This window comes from Protopterus annectens, chromosome 2.part1, assembly GCF_019279795.1.
Source record: "Protopterus annectens isolate FY-2018-M chromosome 2.part1, PAN1.0, whole genome shotgun sequence".
Classification (NCBI taxonomy): Eukaryota; Metazoa; Chordata; order Ceratodontiformes; family Protopteridae; genus Protopterus; species Protopterus annectens.
Window position 1 is genome coordinate 689,451,206 of NC_056729.1, and position 18,522 is coordinate 689,469,727.

Consider the following 18,522-nt stretch of genomic DNA (forward strand, 5'->3'; position numbering starts at 1 on the left):
GCTATGTTGGAAATATTTTCAGTTTGGCATTGCCTAAAAAGGCACTATGGGGAGGACAATCTTTTACCTAATATTTGAAAGTCTAGAGGGGAGAGGTGCAGACCATCTCTGGCAAAGCAGTGTGGTCTTGTGACCATCCCCTTCCAAGCTGACAAATATTGCACCCCTTTAGAATGACACGTGAAATTAAGCCAGTTATTATTTGTTCATATTGTGGCATCATGCTTGCAGAAGGTAAAATGCTGCAAAATGCTAGGCTCACACCAGCCTAGGACACTTATTTCGAGAGCTCCACAATGTCACTCTTCATCTAGTCTAGGGAGGAATGTCTCAGGTTCATTTACACCCACACAGACTGAGTCATACTGATATCTGTGGTCCAATGACCTAAGTGCATGTGTAATGTAGTGGATCCTGGCCCCTGATAAGCAACTGACTGTGACTTTCTCCTTACTCACCTTCATGACAGGGACATCAGTGTGTCTCACAATGGAGTCTCCAATGACTAGAATGCTGGTTTCTGTCGTAGGTTGCCTTACGGGCTTAGAAGTACAAGCTCCATGAGATATGATGCAGGTGTTGTTTTGAATGAGTGCATTCGGGGTTGCTGAAAGTGTTTGTTATGTGTACTTTGCTTAGGACGTATTTAGGGTTTAGAAACATTACATTTAAGTACCTCAGCATATGTGGGTTTATGTGTCTGCTTTCAACTGTGTGTGACTGGTGCAGTGTCTGTACTACTGAAAAACTTACTGACATTAGGAGTGCTTTTATGTGAAAGCTTTGCCTCCAGTGACATTGTGTAACTACATCTCAAACATGTCATATCAGTTTGTTTGAAATTAACTAGTTGTCATTAAGCATGAGGCAAATTTTACATTGCCTCAGGATGCTCACATCCACCAAGCTGGTAACACAGATAAACTTCATATCCATAGCAACAGACCATTTTTTACTGATTAGATAGTTGGAGTGAAAATACAAAGTAATGTCAGGAGTATCTGGTTTGCAACTCTGGGGTAGTGCTTGTCATTGCAAACTAGCTGTCCTGTGTACATCTAAGAACTGGTAAAAATTCAACGATGCTTTTACAGGAAAAAATGTCAACTCGAGGTGTCTGCGGCTATACAGGGTACTGCCAAACACCTGAGGGGAAACTAATAAGCAGAGTCTGATGACTTACAATTGAAGTATTTAGGCAGATATTCTGAAGTCAGAAGCAAATCAAGCAGTACTTACTGAAAAGAAGGAATTTGCTTGTCAATGATGAAAAGATGAGAGCCACCTGAATGGCTACTGATTGACTACTACTGCTGGTCTTGGAGTAGATGTTGCAGATTTTAAAGGTAAGCTGGAGAAATATGTTAATATCCTAAGAGCTGCAGTGTGCACTAAGCAGTGCAATATAAAATGGGGTTAACTTAAACTTTAGCTACCTAAGTGAATAGCCACTCATTTTAAGACAGCAAGACAGACTGGAAGGGATGGGCAGTTTCTATTCTGGTTCTATGGAAGAGTGGGGACCAATAAATGTAATTAGTTGAAGGGGAGTGATTTCAAAATTATAATTTTGCGCTTACTTGCAACATGCAATGAAAGAGGAGAGGGAAGGAGATATGTGGTCAAGTTAACATAAGAGGCAGGCAACTAGAAAAACAGTTCAGTTTAAAAATACAACAGCACTGGGGTGGTAAACTTACTGTGTGACTCAACAGACACAGCTGTGGTCTCTTTCCTAGTTTAAATATACAATTAAAAGCAGAATACAAGTAAAACAGTGTAAAGAAAATTAATCACAATATACAAAAACAGAAAAAGGCAAAAAAGCAACAAAAAATACATGAAATCAGAAACAGACTAACCTTTCTCTCACAGCAAGTTGTGGCAGAATCTGGATGAGCTTTGCTAGTAAAGCACTCACCAATTCACTCCTAGCCAATAGTCACCACATTCTTACAAATCAATAAACAACGAAGATCTGTTAACCCCATTACCAACCAGTGATATGCTAATGTAGCCCGTAACATGCAGAAAACCCCAAATGTCTATGTTGGTAGTGAGACCTCCTACCTGAAGGGGACAGCAGAAGGGAAGGATCCTCCTGTAGATTGACAGTGTAAGAATATATCTGTTATATACAACACCATTGACCCTCCTTAATGGCTCTTATGACTGGAATGAATCTCAAGCAGTATGCAACCAAGGTGGAAGGAGCCATAAGACCACATCGGAACAAAGCTCAGAAGAGTAAGTCTTGAAAAAACGTCTAGCCAGAAGAAGCTCTGTTTGTGTTGAGAGACTTCTGCTCACAGAAGCAAAGCAAAGTATACCAATGACTGTGACAAACAAGTCTGCCAAAGGACCGACTGAAACAGTTAAACAAGTACTAGGACTACTACACCTTGCAGATGATGGCCACAGCAAAGACTAAGGAGGTAGCACCACCTAACAGCATACAGAACATAAATGCTAGCCCACTAAGTGCAACTGCCAACTATTAGCTCTACTGTCCACAGAGAGGGGGAAAAACAATTTGAAGGAATAGCAGAGAAGGCTGTCCTGCAAGAAGTGAAAAGGCTTCTGTCCCCCCCAACTGTGGTCTCTGACTCTATAAAGTGCCAAGGAGAAGCAGGACAAATTTAGGGCAAAATTCAGACTACTCTTTTCACAAATGTGCAAGATGGGAGAACTTGATCCCAAAAGTAGACAGCAAGCAAGATCCCAAACATCTCTGCCTGAAGCTGCAGCAACTGCTGGCAGAGGTGGCTCCACCAGAAAGGGGATACGCTTGGGTATAAACAGAATACTGTTAGACCTGCAGGCCTAAAAACTTGCAGGCAAAAATAGTGAAGTACAAATCCTCTTCAATGGAGGGGGTATTTCAAAAACATGTGTACAAATGTACACGTGTGTGTGTGTGTGTGTGTGTGTGTGTGTGCACATGAATATATACAATCACATATGTATGCATAACTAGTACAGATAAATCCATATAAAAACGCATGAATGTGTGAAGTGACAGAATCATACAAACTTTAATGAATTAGTTTCACTTTCTTAAATTTACCTGTGATAACCTGTGGTTCTGCAGCTTGACATTTTACTGTTGCCACTGCATTTGTATGCCCGCTTAGTGTATGGACACTAGCTTTTGTTCTGATGTCCCAAACCTACAATAACAAATGAGAACAGATGAAGGATTATAATCATGGTAGCTGTGTGTGTAAATTACAGCAGAAGAGCTCATGCAGTGATGATAGAAAACTATCATTTCTGTTGCAGACACGTTCTTCAACTTCAGTGTTGAATACTACCGCTGTTCAAAGTACTTGCTGCAACAGTGCATTTTTAAAGGAAAATAAACTTTTACCAGTAAAAATAAGAAAATCTGAAGCTCACCAAAGATATTTGCAGTCTGGACATTTTCAACACAGCTGAAGGATTCTCTGTGTAAGAGGGAGACTGATGCTCTATCCGGATAAACACTACTCAACCATTTCCAGTTCTTGAAGTAAGAAAAATGTTGCCAGATTTAACAAATTAGGCAACAACTGATAAATACTGTACTATGGGTGGTATTCAGTAAGGCTCAGCACTTTGCAACATTGCAATCTGATATGTTATTTTTACTAGTTGAACGGAACGTTGCTAGACATAGGTCTTAAATACATGTTTTTTTGTATAAAACATGTACTTAAGATGCAGATGTAGGTATGTCTTTAAGATGCAGAAGCACCAGAATTCAAGTCAAATTTTGTAACAGTAGTGAGAAAGGATATTCATGCTGCTACAAAGGTCTTTCCTTCAAATATATATTTCTGTGGAGAGAATACCACACAGCTGCAATGTTTCATTAGTAATATAAAGCTTTATCGAAGAGTGGTGGACAACTATGACAGGATCCCCTTGCAATACTTCTCCACCAAAATGGGTACCTGGTCAACAGCATGCAAAGTTCAGTATGTGTCAGGACTTGAAGTCTCACATATCCTGAGCAGCTGACAGTATTATGACTTACTGGCCTTCAAGAAGTTCAACTTCCAGAGCCACTCTAGTGTAAGCACTTTCCCCCCCCAAAATCTCTTTATTTCAATTTTCTTTTTTCAAATAATAACAATACGGTAACTGAAAAACACAAATAAACAATACAAATACCTATCTAAAGAAAACAGACAACAATCTCTTTCCGAGAAAATTATACACATATATATATATATATATATATATATATATATACACACACACACACAATATATATACACAAGAAGTCTCTATATCGTCAAGTAAAGTATGAGAATTCTTATGTTCATTTGGTCTCATAAGGGATAGTTAGAATGGGGATAGTCTATATATAAAGTAAAAATAGAAATTTAACCATTTATTTGTATGTTTAGGGAAAATATCTAGTTACACATATACTAAGAAAAGGGAGAAGATGCAAGAAAGACTGATTATACTACATTCATTTCTTATTTAAAGGTTAGCTTTTCATGACAATTTGTAGGCAAATTTTGTCAAGAATTATATCTAGCAAGTAACTCCAATATTTTTGGTGATAGCGTTTGTTTTTTGTTTTTGAATAAATTAATTTGTGAGATGAAATATATTTGATAGCAAGATTGCTAAAAAAATTCCCATGTAATTGGTGACATGACATTCCAATTCTTTGTAATAAAGAGTTTAATAAGGGCACATATCGTAATAAAGACATGTTTTAATATTTTTGGGAGTGGATTGATATTAATGTACAATATAGCTGTCTCCCAAGTAAGGGTTGATTTTTTTTTTCAATAATAATTCTTTATTGCTTTTACAATTGTTCAAACATACATTTAAGCTAAATGTACACAGGTAGTTTCCACACAGTATTACTAAAAGAGAAAAAGAACAAAAAAAAAAAGTAAACAGTCCTAGAACATATATACACTATATACATGAATGCTTTCACTTTAACACCAGAAAAGACATCTGAAGAGCCTAGACAATGAGTAATATATCTTATAATAATTTGGTTACTCTTAAAGTTTACTTTATAGTCTTTGTATCAAAGGGTTATCCTGGGTTCTACATATTAAGCCAAAATAATATTAAAAATTTGCTCCCAAATTTTTCAATTATTAATATGTTTGGTATGTTCAGTAATTAGTAATTTGTGGGCTAGTATGTTCATAGGTTCATAGAGTAGTACTAAGCTAACTGCCCTTGCGAGCCATTTTAAGCCTAGCCAATTATCCCTTGTGAGACTCGAACCCTGCACCTTGTGTTTGTAAGGCAAACACCTTAACCATTAGGCCACCCTCCCACCTAGAATCTTAAAGTTATCCCATGAAGTTTGTAGTGGATTCAACCAACTGGTTGCTATATAGAGTTTCATTAACAAAAAAATATTCATAAGTATGGTCATTTGGGACTTAGATTATTTGGGGGAATATGTAATATTGTAAATTCCCAGGAAAGCGTAGAAGCTTGATAACCCACCTTCTGCAATTGTAGTTTCAAGGAATTCCATAGTTTATATATACACTTACAGCTCCAGAACATATGGAGGAGATCTGCCGTTTCATTTTTACAGTATGTGCATTTAGAAGTGTTTTTAGAATTAAATTTATGCAAGCTAAGACGCGTATAATAAGCATTATAAAAGATCATAAGTTGAGTAAAAGTTAGCTTTTGGAGGGAGACTGATTTTCTAGTTAAGTTAATTGCTTTTAATATTTTACTATTTTCAACCGAAGGTATTTTTTCTTTCCAATACTTTGATACAAGAACTTGATCTTGATATTTTATTTCCTTTATTAGTTTATATGCAGATGTTATATATTTATTCTCTTGCAGGAGGGCTTGCCAAAAATCGGTACATTTTGATAAATCCTCATCATTAATTTTGAAATCTTTAAAATAACTTATATATACATCTTTGATCTGTCTCAATATTATTAAGTATGATTTGGGAAGGTTCCATTGTCGTCTTATTTCATGAGGTGAATTTTTCAAATAAGGGTATATATCCCGTAATGTTAAATTAATAATAAGCGGGAAGTTTTTTAGTTCAATTAAATGATTATTAATTCTCAAGCTTGGATTTCTATGAAAAGGTTGTAAAATCATAAGGTATTGGGTGAGATTTAATGAAGTGAAAAGATTTTGTAATAGAGTGATTTGTATTTTAATGTGCTCCATTAAAGCCATTGATTTTAACATATCTTTCCTTAGAAAGGGTAATGCTTTAGGATTAATATTCAGACTCTCAACATGTTTATGGTTCAATTTTAACCTATTCGGGGACCATTTCTTGCTATGTGTATCATGATTAGCGATTCTTAAAATTCTATTGGCATTTACAATTAAATAATATTTTTCAAAACTGGGTAATTCTAATCCCCCTCCGTCTTTAGGGGTCGTCAATTTATCGTATGAAATTCTAGTTTTCCTAGGTTCCCAAATAAATTTAGCAGCTTCCGTGTGTATTTGTTTAAAGAGCTTCTTCGGGATTAAAACCTGAGCAGCTCTGAAGATATATAATAACCTGGGTAATACGTTCATTTTAATAATTGAAACCTTAGCTAACGGTGGTAATTTTAGTTTATTCCATCTCCTTAGATCCAATAAGGTGTTATCCCAAATCAAGTTGACATTATTAATATAAAAGTCTTTGTCTGTGGAAAATGTAATACCTAGATATTTAATCTTTTCTTCTGATTTTATTTGCCCTACTAATGGTAAAAGAGAAAAGGGTTTCGGAGTTTTTAGTGGAAATATCTTGTTTTTTTTAAGGTTTATTTTATAGTTAGATATTACTGCGAAGTTTTCGATAGCTGTTAATAATTTCTTGGTATCAGTAACTAGAGTTGTACAATATACATTGAGATCATCTGCAAAAGCTGCCATAGAAATCTTGGTACCATAAAGTATTGGGGCATTATGATATACATTTTGTTTGATATGCAAAAATAATAGTTCCAAATATAAATTAAATAATAGAGGGGATAGAGGACAACCTTGACGGGTTACATTTTTGATTTGTATTCTTTTAGAGAAAATTTTGTTGATATATAAGGTAGTGTATGGATTATTATATAATATTTGTAATATCTTGATGAATTCTTGCGGTATATTTAAAAATGGTAAGATATGAAATAAAAATGTTATGTTCACTCTATCAAAGGCTTTTTGTGCATCAATAATGAGAGCATACAAATTTAAGTTCTTCTGATTGGCATAAGAGATTAACGTATGTAGAGTTAAAGTATTGTCACAAGTTTGCCTCGAAGTTAAAAAACCCGTTTGTTCATTTGAAATTATAAACTTCATTATTTTCTTCAGTCTGTTAGCTAAAATAGTAGTCATAATTTTAGTATCAATATTTAAGAGTGAAATAGGCCCATAATTATCCGGGTTTTGGTAATCCGAATTTTCTTTACGTATTAAAATAGTTTTGGATGCATTAAAATGAGGGTTGTTGATTTTATTGTTAATAATATAGTTAAAGTGTATGCTAGTATTTTCACAATCGTATCACTAAACGTTTTGTAAAACTCAGAAGTAAGACCATCTGGACCCGGCGCCTTATGTGATTTTAACTTGTTTATTGTTGTTGATATTTCTTCGGTAGAAATTGGTTTGGTTAAATCTCTATGGAAATTGTCTTCTAATTTTGGAAAATTAATTTGTTGAATAAAATCCTCATTAGTCTCATTTATATGTGACTCATCTAACTCACCATAAACTTGCGAGTAAATCAATTCAAAGGAATTAATAATATCTTCAGATCTCGTATAAATTGTATCATTGTAAAGTATTTCAGTAATTTGAGAGGGTGATTTAGATTAGTTAATAATTCGAGCTAAAGCCCTAGATAGCGTTTGAATATGATTAGCATATCTTGCCATCATTTTGGTTTCATGAAATGCTAAACTATTATTCTGACTCAGGAAAAGATCTTTCTGACATTTAAATAATTCCGTTTCTGTTTGTGTGCTATGACTTTGCCTTAATTCCTGATCTAACAAATTTATTTTAGCCTCTAAGATTTGTTCTTCTTTGAACTGAATTTTTTTATAATGAGAGGCTTTTTGAAGGAAAACCCCCCTTACCTGAGCTTTAGTTATCACTCATTCAATATCAGTTATATGTTGATGTTTAAGTAATCTATCCAGTGTGGAATTTAAAATTTCTTGAATTTCCTTGATTATTTCTTTTTTATTTAACAAATTTGGATTTAAGGACCAATTATAACTCCTGTGTATTCTACTATTTCTAAGATCTTTGGCAAAACTTAATGAAATTTTTGAATGATCTGATAGATAACGAGCATGTATGGATACTACGGGATCATAATTAATCAATGTTTCCGAGATTAGAAAAAAGTCTATTCTAGACCACATTTTCTGACAAGTTGAGTAGAATGCAAAACTATTCGTGTTAAAAAGGTTGTTTGTATATTTAAAGGGGTCATATAACTTAAAGTCATATTTGAGCTCACTTAATGTTGTTACTACTTGACTATTAAATGACCTTTGTGGGCTAGATTTGTCTAACTTGGGATTCTGATAAGCATTCCAGCCTCCCCCTATAATTATGTAGCGACTAGTATATTTATTTAAAATAGGATACAGTGATGCTAAGAATGATTGTTGATTCTTACATGGTGCATATATATTGAGAAGTATAATGGGTTTATCATAAAGAGTGGAAGAAATAATCACGTAGCACCACCTACCTTCTTTATCAGTTTTAGAATCCAAGAATTCCCCTTGATACTGATTTTTTTTATAATTCTCGCTACTCCCACACTATTAGTTTTACCTTCCGAGGCAATAATTTCTCTTATCCATTTCTTTTTCTTTATTTCTATCCATTGTTCATTAGTCAAATGAGTTTCTTGAAGTAATATAAAACACGCCCTAGCCTGCAAAAATAAATGAAGCAACAATTTCCTCTTTTTCAAGTTCTGGAGCCCCTTAATATTCCAAGAATCTACTACCCACAGTCCAAAAAATTCCTTTTCTGTTGGTATTCTTGAACTCGTAGATAGTGAATTATAAGCCATTTAGAGTTAAACAGAAATGTTTTGTGAAAGCATTCTTGAAATCCCGTCCCATACCAGTGCCTACACCCACTATACCCCTGGACCAGGAATAGTATAACCATTTTAAAAAATTGTGGTATAAATAAGTAACTATTATAAAACTTTACATCTAGAAAAAATAGAACATGGGATGGACCTATATATAGGACAACTATGTCTACAAAGCCTAATCTACCCATTCCCTTTAAAACACCATTAATCCTCTACACCTCTTGTCATTGTAGTTAAAGAAGGAGCATCAGAGCAAAACTGCAGAAGTAAATATACTACTGTTCTCCTTTGGTTCCATAGGAACACCCTCATTTATCTGGCAATAAAATTTAGGACACTATTTAAACATTAATTCTTAGATAAATGAAACCATAGTGTTCCTAAAATAACTAATGAGCTTGTTTTATCTTAGTTTATAAATGTAACTGCACTTCAGCCAATAAAACAGAATGAGACATAAACATCAGATATTTGACATTAAACAACTTAGGTTCACATTTGGAAAAACTTTCTACCACCTATAGAAAAAAATCCAAACCAATTAGTAAATCTAAACAAGTGCAAATATACATATATTTAAATAATTATAGAGATAACCTGTGTGATCCTGACAGATACCCTAAACCTGAATAAACAAGTCTTCAGAATATGTTTTTAAATTTAATATCCACTGTACATGATCCATGTTAACAAAACTATATGTCTGTTTAACCTCTAGCAGTTTTAAGTTAGCTTTTATGGTTTAATCTAGTAATAAGAAAGAAATGTCACCACAGAGAAATCCCAAACATCACCAATATAAGCCCATTATATAGTATTGTAAATTATATAAATTCCTATACTAAGGTTAATAACAAAGATTAAATACATGTGAAATTAAACCTATAAATGGAAAATATATATGTGTACTAACTAAAATACAATATGTGATTACAACTAGGTAAATTATTATAATGTGTTCCCTATCTCCTTTTTATTGAAAGACTTGCAAACTCAGATCTGTTTTGTATGTACAGTTATGTCATATGTATATTTAAGCACATTGTGTCTTTACCTTGGTGTTTACTAAACATAATAAAAAATAAGGGGCTAGTGTTGTGTGAATTAAGGTCTTACCAGCACTAAATAGGTTTAATATACAAATATTTTGCATTTAAAATAGTCCTGGAACCTCTTAGTTGAATTTGCGACACTCTAGAGTGACTGACAGCTTCGCAAAGGGGGACCCTTTATTCCGACGGACTTCCGGAAGTGCTACATCAATAATACTCCCTCAGAAGCATCTAAACCATTTTGGGACTATTCATGGGACATTTCGACATCATGGAGGCTGTAAAACTTCGGAAATGGCCCAGCGCGCGTAGATAACACCAAAAGAAAGTTGTACCCGTTGTAAAAAATGGCCTATAGCCACAAAAAGACAAACAAAGCAAATATCAGACCTCGACATGCAGAACAATGTGAATCCGACCTTGGATAGCCTGCCAGGCCCATCAGAAGATCACTCTATGTTTCAGAAGCAGGTAAGCTTTTAAAAATCACCAGAAAGGTCATTTTTGCTTCTTTTTTTGTTGCAACTGAATGTCTAGACCCATCCACTGTAAATATTAATATATTTGGGTATTTCATTTGGAATTTTATTTGTTTTTCAATGAGAAACTTGCAGTAGGGAGATAATAGCTGTCTGGCTTGCCTAATCTGCAGAGGCAGGTCCTGAGCCAAAGAAATTCTGTTTTGCCATATTATAGAGCCCCCATTTTTTTTTACAGTTAGTAATATTTTGTTTACATCTTGAAAGTTTAGAATTTTTGCATAAACAGGTCGTGCCATGTTGGAAGCTTGTGATTCCCTCAGGGCTCTGTGTGCTCGCTCTATTATTATTTGTTGTGCTGTTACTGAGTCACTGAATAATGCTGTGAATATTTGCATGATTGATGGAATTAAATCATTGTATTGAACAGATTCCGGTATTCCTCTGATGATTATATTATTTCTCCTAGACCTCACCTCTAGGTCAATGATTTTGGCTTGCATAGAATGAATGTCCTGTTCGTGTGACTCAGATTTTTTGGCTAGCAGTGCTATTTTATCTTCATTCTCAGTAATTCGAGCATCATTTTTGTCCTTTCTTTCCAGAATTTGACTGCAAGAAATTCCAAATGATTGCACTTGATTAGATTGCATCTTGCATGGGAAGTAAAGCTGCTTTAATATCCTCCATGTTTGCCATTTGCTCCGGTTTATTTTTATTCCCTGGTTTTAAAAGTTCCTGTTGTTTTGTAATTTTCTGTCTTTTCGAATTTAAATCTTTTTCCGGCGATAAAAGTTCAGAAAGTTTAGTTTTTGAAGTTGTTGTGTCCATATGTTTTTCTTCTTTCGACATCCTAGATCAACAAAGAAACTTGGTGTAAGATCAGTGTAGTTAGGTCAGTATTCCTGAGCACACGGTTCCTTTGTTTGAGACTCTCGTCAGAGACAAAAGATCTGTTGTAATCCTGCCTGATTAGTTTGCTTTTCAGTTTCGATCACCTCCTGTATATTTGGATGAAGTTATAGTTGTTTTCTTTAGATTTTCTGTGAAAAAGAACGTTAAATAAATCCTCAGGGTTAGATTTTCCTCCGATTGTATGGAGAGCTGTATATTAGTGGTGTTCACAGAACGGCAGCCATCTTTGAATGAAGGGTTGATTTTTCATATCCCATCTTCTCTAATCTTACTCTCAAGGAACACCATAAGTTGTGTATCTTAGTACAGTTCCACATGACATGTAAAATATCAGCTGTTTGATCCGGACAATGGGGACATATAGGCGAAAAGTTAGGATTGAATTTAATTTAGATAAGGTATAATATAGATTGTTATTTACCATAATTTGTGTATATAACAGCTTCTTGAAGGGAATGAATTTGATTGTATTTTCAGTGGCTAGTTTCTTATTTTCTTCAGTCAGTGATTGATTGATTTTTCGTTTGCCAATAGTTTGAAAATAAAGAATTCTGATGTTTTGCACTCATTACAATAAGTCCTAGAAATTGTTTTCCCTTTAATCGCAAGATTTTCAAGTATTAATTTAACTAAATCTATGTTCTGTAAGTCAGTGTGTATTTGTGAGAATTTAGCATTTATAAGATGATGAAGTTGGTTAAGGATAATACTATATTTCATTGGAAGTTTGAGTTCAAGTCTCATTTGCCCCGTGTTAGAATCTTTCCATTGGTATATATATCCCATATTGTGTAGTCTTTTATCAGGGGGTAGTTCGTTAGATTTACTGGTTTATTATTTATTAGTAAATTAGGATTTAGATGTAACAGTTGTATAAGGGCAAAAGTGTCAGCTAATTGCAATGATTTAAATAGTTTCTGTGTTGTAAGAATCATGTTTTTAATTAGTGGGTGTAAATTCTTTGTGTATATGCTAGCCTGGTTTAAATTCAAGAATGGTAAGGATTTGATATTACAGCCAAGGGATTTCAACTGTTCATACCAGATTTTGTTCCACTGGGGTGTCCAAGTATTTATATACGAGTCATAGTTTATTATTCGTATTAGTCTGTATACAGTAATTATACTATAGTAAAGCTTAAAATCAGGTAACCTCAATCCCCCCTTATCTTTGGCGAGTACATGTTTTGCATATTTAATTCTGGTAGATTTGGGATACCATAAGAATCTTGATATAGCTTTTTCCATGGCAAAGAAGAAGTTTTGGGGAATATTTGAAAAGGTAGCATTTAACTGAAAGAGTATTCTTGGTAGAAAATTCATCATGACAACACTAGCATTTGACAGTAGAGACATATTAATGTTCTTCCATCTATCCATACAATTGTGAATACTAGTCCATGTAGTTAGTAGGTTATTGTTCATATCATCTTTGAAGTCTGAAGTAAATATTATTCCTAGATATTTTATTTGGTAATTTATTTTGATCTCACTCAGGAAAGTACAATTCTTTATGCCCTATAGGATTGAGTGGAAATATGGGTGACTTGTTTAAATTTAAATTACAATTTGAAACTACCGAGAACTCATCAATAACTAAGTATTTTTGGGAGGTCAGTAGTGGGGAGTTGGAAGTATATATTTAAATCATCAGCAAAGGCCGAGTATATAAGATTTGTATTGTGGATTCTGGGAATATGATGAAAGGTTTGTTGTGAAATAAACAGAAGGAGTGGTTCTAGATAAAGATTAAATAGGTATGGCGAAAGAGGACATCCTTGTCTTGTACCATTGGATAGAGTATAGGGTTAGTTATAAGTTTATTTACCTGTATAGTGGTAGAAGCTTTCTGATACAGAACCTGGATCATTTTAATGAATTCTTGTGGAAAACCATATAAAGGCAGTATATTAGAGAGAAAGTGTAAGTTTACTCTATCAAAAGCTTTAGTTGCATCTACTGTAAGGGCATATCTGGGGCATTTATCCCTATTAAGTAGTCTTACAATGGTATCTAAAAGGAGGGTGTTGTCACTTGTTTGCCTGTTTGTCATAAAGCCCATTTGTTGTTGGGAAATAATAGAGGGGAGTATATTCTTAAGTCTATTTGCTATAACATGGGCTAATATCTTAAGATCAGTGTTTATGAGGGCTATTGGTCTATAATTTGCTGGATCTGTTGGGTCAGAATGCGGTTTAGGAATCAACACTGTTTTGGAGTTATTTAAGTATTTGTCTGTTATACCATATTGTATTATATAGTTGAAAACTTTTAATAACACTTTGGAGATAGGTTCCATGAATAACTTATAAAAATCCGATGTGTATCCATCAGGCCCAAGGGATTTACCTAATTTTAGTTTGTTTATTGCAGCTTTTATCTCTTTTAAATGTAACAGTGATTTTAAGAGTTTCCTTTGATCTTCTGTAATTTGTGGAAAGTTTATATTATGTATAAAATCCTCAAACCTGTCTGTAGATGATGATAAGGGTATATTGTATAATTTCTTATAAATATCTTCAAAAGCGTCCACTATATCTTGATCTTTACATTTCACATGTCCTTCATATGTTATTTCTTTGATCCTAGGAGGTCCACTTTTTATGTTAATTAGTCTAGCTAGGAATTTTGATGGTGTTTGAGCCCATTCTGAATATTGATATATTGACCTTAATTCTAGAAGGAGATATTTTCTAAATAGTGTTTGTGTAATTGTTTTTGCCAATCAATTATTTTTTCCACAAGTTCTTTAGAATATTTTTCCTGAAGTTCTAGTTCAGCAGTGTTTATTTGAAAAAAAAGAAATGGTTTTGTACCTTGCTCATAGACGTACTTAAAAGCAACTCAATGATTATGCCAGTAGAATAATGAGTATACATTTTAACTGAAACTACTTATGTCTAATATTTACACTACTTAAACTATTATATCAAAGGTTATATCCCAATTTTAAATGTAATTTAACACTTATTTTTTGTAAGCTGTAAATGCACTTTAAAGTCATTTCTCTATGCAGACAGTGTTAGGTAGCTTTGTAACTTTTAAATGTAAAGGCAGTTACTAAAAGACAGTACCTTAAGTATTACAGTGTAGCAAAGAGGTTATCTTTACAGGCAAGTAAGTAGAGTTATTTAGAACACATTCCACATCCATTTGTTTAAAATTTCTCACAAGAGTGGTATATTCTTTTGTCCTGTAGTTCTTTGGAGCTGTAACACTTGTTTAGCCTTCCAAATGTTGTTTTTGGATCAAAAGATATGAAAAGAGTTGTCTTGGGCAGGATTTACTTTGAAGAGACGCAGAAAGGTGGATTTTGCCTGGTCAGGTGTTTCCAAAGATATTTTTTCTTCTTTGTAATAAAATTTTAAAGTTGCAGGATATCTCATTTGGAAACAAATCTTATTTTCAATGAGGTAATTGCAGTATTTGCTGAGTTTCTGTCGATTTTGTTTAATTTGTAAAGGAAGATCTTAAGTAATCATAATTTTAAGTGCTCTCCATGTAACATTCTTTTTAATCTTATAAGCTGACAGTATCTGTTGAACATGTGCTGAATTTAGTAGTACGATATAGATTTGTCTAGGAAGATCACTTGTTTGTGTATACTTTATAGCTCTGTGAGCTCATTCGATCACTGTCTCATCCAGGAGATTTTTATTAGCCAGAAGAGAGCTTAGTATTTCTTTTATTATTGGAATAAGTTGTGAATTATCAAAGCTCTTTGGAATACCTCTTATGATAAAATTATTTCTCTGGCTTCTAGCTTCCAAGTCTAGCATTTTTTGCTGTAATTCTTTAATTATGGTGTCATTGGTTTGTGCTTTTTGTTGCAGTTCATTTATTTTTAGCTCATTGTTCATAATTTTAGCTTCATTTTGTTCAAGCCTAAGCACAATTTGGTCCAGAGTAGAGCCAAATGTAGTTAGCTTATGAGAGAAACCCTGCATTTCTGTTTGTAAAGGTTGTAAAGCAGTTTTCAGATTATCCAGTGTTAAAGGTTGTTCCTGTTTTAATCTTTGAGACATTTTATCAGCTTCTTCTTGTTGCTCGTTAATTTTTTGCCTTTTAGAAGTGGTTTCTTTCTCAGGAGTAGTAATTGCAGACAGTTTGTTTTTTGTGATTACAGTTTCCATCCGATCTGGCTGAGTCTCCATTAATCTTGTATAGTTAGATTCCTAGTAGTAGTGCAGAATTTTAAATAAGTCTTGTTATGAAAGTTGTTTTTCTTGTTACTTTCCTCTTATTAGGCCTGTTAGTCTTGAAGAATCCACACCATGCGGTTCAGGGCTCTGTTTCTAACAAGTAATTATTTTTCTTCAGAATGAGAGAATCTTTGAAAAATAAAGATGAAACAACTAAGTACTCTTATTTCTGCTTTAATCCATTGATGTTTGGTATACTTTTCCTAAGCAATGCGCTGGTTTGAAGTCAGATTATAGTATAGGAATGCAGGAACTGCACTGTCAGTGTGCTTACAGGCTGTCCACCATTTTGGAATCTCCCAGCATAAGCACTTAACAGGATTATTTTTGAATGATGTTAATGTCTGACTTTTGATTGTGAGACATTCTAACCACAACTCTTGTGAAGTACTACGAAATTTGACACTTTTTCTTTTACTGATGCTAATTTTTAGTATTAGATTCCTCAATTTTGTTTTTGACTCTCCCAATGGAATGTTCTAGGCACAAACTTTCAAACAGTACTGGAACAGAAAAAGTCTTACAGCCCAGGAAGAGGGCATCAAGAATGATGCCACAATATGAAGACAAGATGATCAATTTCAACAACTTGCTTAAGTATTGGTGTCATTCAAAGGGGATCCAATGCCTGTCAGCCTGGGATGACATGCTCGACAAGGCACGATGCTTCGCTAGGGACGGCTTGCACCTGTCACCCCTGGGCTTTCGGATATTGGCAAAGGCTCTTGCTACCCCCATAGTGCCTTTTTTAGGCAAGGCTCAAAAGACAAACCCACCTCCATAGGTATCACAAGGGATAAGAAACTAAGAGTAATGCTACTCAATGCCAGAAGTCTAAACCTCAAGATGCACGCACTCGAAACTCTCCTTAGCATGGAGAACATCGATATCTGTGCAGTAACAGAAACCTGGTTCAAGGCTCCCGAGAGCACCCCAGCACTACCAGGTTATACCTCATACCATGCTTTTCGCCCCAAAACTTGGACCGAACCACAAAAGGAGGGGAGTATCAATATTCGTCAAAGATACCCACACCTCCAGGTTGGTGGCACAGCACGAAGCATCAGAGACTATCCATGTGCAACTAACAGTGGGTAAAACTGCCTTCCAGTTTATAGCCTGCTACAGACCACCCTCCCAAACACAGGAACCCCACTCGGCCTTCCTGAGAATACTGGAAAATATGAAGGTCTCTCCAAACACCATTATATTGGGCGACTTCAACTACCCAAACATAGACTGGGAGCATTACTCTAGCTCCAACACCCTAGCCCAAAGGTTCCTAGAATTTATAAACTCAAATGCTATGGAACAACTTGTTACCACTCCCACAAGAGGGGAAAACATACTGGACCTGATCATCAACAACATGGGGACACTATGCTCCAGACCAGAAGTGTATCCCTCACTGGTAAGATCAGACCACAAACTAATCTCACTGGATATTCACATCCCGACCCCACCCCCTGCCCAGAAAACCGCAGTGAAAAACTTCTCTAAAGCAAATTTCACATGCCTCAAAACAGAGGCGGAATCCTTCAAAGCCCCCGGGCCTGTGGAAAATACGGCCCAGACTGCTGAATCCTTTATAAACGCATTCTATGAACACCTTCAGGAATGCATGGATCATGCAATCCCAAATAAAACCAAGACCCAATCCTCCAAAGGCAGACGTCCCGTCTGGTGGACCCCAGCCATAAACAAACTATACAATAGAAGGAGGAAGCTACTACATGATAGAGCAACATCCCAAAAAGGGAAGGCATCTCTGATCAGTATTAGCAAAAAACTATGGGCACTCATAAAATCGTCTAAGGCCAGCTTCGAGAGAAAAACTGCACAGGACACTAAGGATAATCACAAGGCTTTCTTTAGTTATGTTAGGAACCTGGGTGGGAATTCCCAGATATGCTCAGAATTAGTCCAAAATGACAAAAAATACACCGAGCCCACAGACACTGCCAACATCCTAGCTGACAGGTTCAGTGCAAACTTCTCCCCCCCTCCCCACCAAAAGGGCAAATATCGATCCCAACAGAGTGCTGCCCCCCTGACATCTTAGATGCTCAGGTAAGAGCCGCCCTCCCCAAAGCAAAATACACAGCATCAATGGGACCAGATGGTGTCCCGGGCTGCGTCCTACATGAACTCCAAGAAGAGCTAAACCCAAACATAAAACTACTGTTCAATCTTAGCCTTACTACAGGATATGTACCCAAAGAGTGGCGTACAGCAACAGTGGTCCCTCTCCACAAAGGTGGTGCCTCAACGGATCCTGGAAACTATCGCCCCATAAGCCTGACTAGCTTGGTCTGCAAAGCTTTGGAAAGGATCATCATGGACCTCATAAATAAAGATATTGGGGACCTACAGACACTGGATCCTACCCAGTTTGGCTTTGTTAAGGGCAGATCCTGCCTCTTAAACCTGGTCGATTTCTTTGAAACAGTCACCAAGGCCATTGACGAGGGGAAGGTGGTCCACACAGCCTACCTGGACCTCGTAAAAGCCTTTGATACAATACCCCACTGGCATTATAGATAAGCTCACCAGCTTAAATATAAACCCCTATGTCACTAGATGGGTTGCAAACTGGCTCAAGGACAGAACCCACATGGTTAGAATTGCTGGAGCCATGTCAGACTCCAAACCAGTTACAAGTGGCGTCCCACAAGGCTCAGTCCTGGGACCTCTCTTGTTCGGTATATATTTCTCGGCAGTACAGGCCAACACGGAAGGACTGTGGCTGACCAAGTTCGCAGATGACTGCAAACTGGGCGCCATAATCAACTCTCC

General features: G+C 35.5%; 2 protein-coding genes across 3 annotated transcripts in view; one reads left to right on the forward strand and one right to left on the reverse strand.

Moving 5' to 3' along the window:
• The window catches only part of NFXL1 (nuclear transcription factor, X-box binding like 1), a 1,793,512-nt gene that overhangs the window by 1,706,378 nt on the left and 68,612 nt on the right, over positions 1-18,522 (forward strand). The gene's annotated exons all lie outside the window — the stretch shown is intronic.
• Positions 1-18,522, reverse strand: part of LOC122794208 (pleiotropic regulator 1-like) — a gene marked incomplete at its 5' end in the record, with an annotated part of 228,274 nt that overhangs the window by 151,375 nt on the left and 58,377 nt on the right. The window contains 1 exon segment of the mRNA XM_044062426.1: positions 3,068-3,170. Coding sequence (XP_043918361.1) covers positions 3,068-3,170 — 103 coding nt within the window.